The sequence below is a fragment of the Cynoglossus semilaevis genome, chromosome W (genome assembly GCF_000523025.1).
Source record: "Cynoglossus semilaevis isolate Cse_v1.0 chromosome W, Cse_v1.0, whole genome shotgun sequence".
NCBI classification, from domain to species: Eukaryota; Metazoa; Chordata; class Actinopteri; order Pleuronectiformes; family Cynoglossidae; genus Cynoglossus; species Cynoglossus semilaevis.
In genome coordinates this window covers 6,402,526-6,406,374 of record NC_024327.1, presented here as the reverse complement: position 1 = coordinate 6,406,374, position 3,849 = coordinate 6,402,526, and the positions used below count along the sequence as shown (strand labels likewise).

The 3,849-nt window shown below is 39.7% G+C and overlaps 1 protein-coding gene across 1 annotated transcript in view; it reads left to right on the top strand.

Moving 5' to 3' along the window:
* LOC103397054 (lipoxygenase homology domain-containing protein 1-like) overlaps positions 1 to 3,721 on the top strand; it is a 14,527-nt gene extending 10,806 nt beyond the window's left edge. The window contains 7 exon segments of the mRNA XM_017042631.2: positions 767 to 884; positions 1,093 to 1,270; positions 1,379 to 1,564; positions 1,978 to 2,148; positions 2,246 to 2,378; positions 2,643 to 2,798; positions 2,906 to 3,721. Coding sequence (XP_016898120.1) covers positions 767 to 884; positions 1,093 to 1,270; positions 1,379 to 1,564; positions 1,978 to 2,148; positions 2,246 to 2,378; positions 2,643 to 2,798; positions 2,906 to 3,386 — 1,423 coding nt within the window. The 3' untranslated portion in view covers positions 3,387 to 3,721.
* The last annotated feature ends 128 nt before the right edge of the window (positions 3,722 to 3,849 follow it).

Here is a 3,849-nt window from a genome sequence, read left to right as displayed (position 1 = left end):
TATAATTCTTGTGATTACTTTGGAAGTGCGCTTGAAAAATAAATCCTTGTGTTTCTCCTTACGTTGTCTGAGCCTGCATTTGGGTCATCTCAAGGTTAAACATGACAGAGTGTGCGTGCTTGGGAAGGCCTTTGGTGTCTTAGCAGCTTCCTGCTTTCAGCTTCAAACCAAATGTGAAAACCACTGAAATCTAACAGGGCCAAAAGAACATTAGTTTTTAGTACTGACTGTCTCACTATCTTGATACACCTCATGTACATTTCTGCCGCACCTGACCTTGTTTTGCCTTGGCCCACAGTTCATTTCTTTTATATTTTCAATTGTTTCTTTGGTCCATCTATATATTTTTAATGTAGGTAGTGAGGTTGATTTTCAAACAGGGGATAATGGATATAATTGTAGGCCTTGCCACTACAGAGTTTAAAAAGGACAGTTAAAAATCTATTGTATTGTATCATAGATTCTTTTAAGTGACTATCACTCAACCTGGCCAGAAAAGTGCTCTATTAAAGTGCTGCTATAGAATCACCAAATACCCTGAATCTTCCCTGCTAGGAACACTCAAAATATCAAAACAAATGTTTTTTAACAGATCTGATTTAGGAGGATTATACTATATGTAGACTTCATGTTAGTGACCAAATGAAATAATTACATTTTTTTGTGCTGAGCTGAACTAATTCCTGTTGTCAACAAGAGACAACATATTGTTGCATTGTTTGTCTCTTTATGATTGATTGATTGTATGCATTTTCTGAACATGAAGGTTTGAACGAGACCAAGAAGACATTTTCAACCTTGAAATTGACGACATTGCTCCTCTGAAAAAGATCAGAGTTCGAATTGATGGCACTGGAAGTCGTCCTAATTGGTTTCTTGACAGAGTGGGTAACGATGATGTGGCAAGAAATTTTAAAATAAAATAGTAATTTCCTGCAATATTATTATACATAAATACCTTAGTTGTATTTAAGTACTAATAAGAAAACAGTTTTTCTTCAATGAAAATATTCCTAAAAACATGTTTTGGTCTCTCAAGCAAAAAGGAAACATATATTTTATCTTAATAAATGTTTTATTCAATACGTGTAGATTGTGATGCAATACCTGACCACAGAGGAAGTTTATGAGTTCACCTACGAGAACTGGCTGTCAAAGACCAAAGGGCCAAAGAGGACAAAGGTGTGTGAGCTGGGAGCAGCGGTGGATGAAGAGGAGATGGTGGAGAAGACCACCTACATCGTCCAAGTCCAAACCAGTGATGTCGGAGGTAACTCACATCGGAACACTATATTATTATTTTTTTGTTGAAATATTTGAATTTATGGTTGCAGTTATAGTGACGACATATTTATCTGTTGTTTCTCTCGTGTTTAAGGGGCTGGCACTGATGCCAACGTGTTTCTGATCTTGTTTGGGGAGTATGGAGACAGTGGAATGCTGCCTCTGAAGATGAGCACCAACCGAAACAAATTTGAGCGAAAAATGAAGGATGTGTTCAGGTTTGGGGACATGCTCAGTCTGGGTGAACTGTCCAAGGTGCGGGTGTGGCATGACAACAAAGGTACATTTTTAATTTGATGAAAAATGTGTTTGACGTAAATGTGATGGTTTTTATCTCACAGTTTTTGCAGCTCAAGCAAATATTGGTTTAAATGGAAAATTATTTAATCAAGTGTGCATTATTTTACAGATGCTTTGATATATATTTATATAAGGTATTTTTGAGCTTATGTTTTGTATATATCTAAATGTACATATTTATACATACATATGTATATATATATTTATATTTATGTATGTATGTACATATATATATAAATATATGTATGTAAGTATGTATATATGTATGTCTTTTGTACACCTTGTCGGAGAAAGGTCAGAATGTTGTTAAAACTAAACATTTGACTATCAGACTAGTAGTGGTAAACAAACAACAGTATGAAAACATCCAAAGTTGGCCGTGCCTGTTTACAGGTCCTGCTGCTGGTTGGCACCTGGACTACATCGATGTGAAAGATGAGGCCATGGACCAGACCTTTAGGTTCCCCTGTGATCGCTGGTTGGCTAAGAATGATGACGATGGTGAAACGATGAGAGAGCTGGCCTGTGCCAACAACGACTCCATAGACCTCAGTGATAAAACCAGTGAGTCGTGATGAAGCAGAATCACTAACTCATTGATTTCCACACAATTCTCAGGGGACTTGACTTATGTGTAACTGTCTCTCCCTCAACCCCACAGAATATGAAATTGCCACAACAACTGCAAACACAGACAAGGCCTCCACCACGGAAAACGTCTGGTTGGTTTTGGAAGGAAGAAAAACTCGTTCCAAAGAGTTTGTCCTGGAGAATAAGAAAAAGAAGTTCCAATGGTAGGCGGTCAAAGAAAGTCGAGGTTCAGTGCTGTTCAGAGAGAAGCCTCACCGTGTTGTGTTTTACCTGACTTGTTCTAGGTTTTTTAGCATCTTCTATCTTTAGCTTCTCTTTCTCATCTCTCGGCCTCTGCTCTCTGGAGATCTTCTCCCATGTGCTAAAGAAAGAAAAAGTTCTCAGGCAGAGCAGACAGTTTTAACTCTTCGCTGTCCAGGACCACGCTCCGTACAGGCAGTAAAAGCCACTGTTTTCTGCTTTGACAGCGGTGCCGTTGACTCATTTGAGTTCTCCTCCAAGCACCTGGGGGATATCGCTGGAATCACCATTGGTCATATAACCAAAGATGGCAAGAAGCCCAAGAAGGAAGTGTTCTGGCATGTGATGGAGGTGGTGGTGACTGAGAAAGAGCTGGGAAACAAGTAAGTGCTTTAAGCTTTTAACAGATACTGTAGGTTGTATAATTTTATATATAATCTAAAATAAATATTACAGGCATTAGTGTGACAACCACTTTTTGCCCATTTAGATATTACTTCCAGTGTGATGCACAAATCCCTCTGGCAGCCAAAAAGGACCAGTTCCTGACCTTTGAATGCTGCAGGTCCGTTGAGAGTTTTGCGAGCAAAGTCCGCAACCTTGTTCCCGTCAAGTATGAAATCATTGTCATCACGGGGGACATAAAAGGAGCAGGCACAGACGCCAACGTCTTCATTACCCTCTATGGAGTCAACGGGGACTCGGGCCAGCGTGCTCTGAAGCAGAAGTTCCGTAACCTTTTTGAGCGAGGAAAAACAAACCGCTTTATTTTAGAGATGCTGGATCTCGGCGAGCTGCTGAGGGTGAAGATGGAACACGACTGCAGCCACCCCAACAGTGGATGGTACTTAGAGTGTGTGGAGGTGACCAACACCGCCAACTCTGTCACCACCATCTTTCACTGTGGGAAATGGCTGGGCACTGACAAGGCCGACGGACAGATTCAGAGAGTCCTTTACCCCAAATATTAGGAGGAGGGGGAGTTTTTGAGACATTTTCATTATTTGTAATTTTATACGGATTTGTATTTTTTAATTGTAACGGTGTGCCAATTGTTTAGGTCTAGGGTCTGTGTCAGGTTTATTCTAAAATATATGACGACAAAGTAACAACACAAAAGACGTCTTGATTTTTTACTTGAAAGGGGAGAGTGCAGCTTACTCTTCTGGCAGCTTCCTCATCAACACTGAGTAGCCACACCGTTCCTCTGCAATTTTATTGAGTTTATAAAAGTATCAGAATACATATCATGTGATCGTGTGTGAGTGTATGAATGGGTATGGAGTAAGAAGGTGGGTGTGAATGGGAATGTGGCTGTATGTGGTCATTTCTCCATCAGTCTTGAGCACACTAGATTATAATATGAGAAGCAAACAGTTCCTTAAAGCGACAGTACAGCATGAAGCAATGATAATAAATTAAATTCTTCCAACA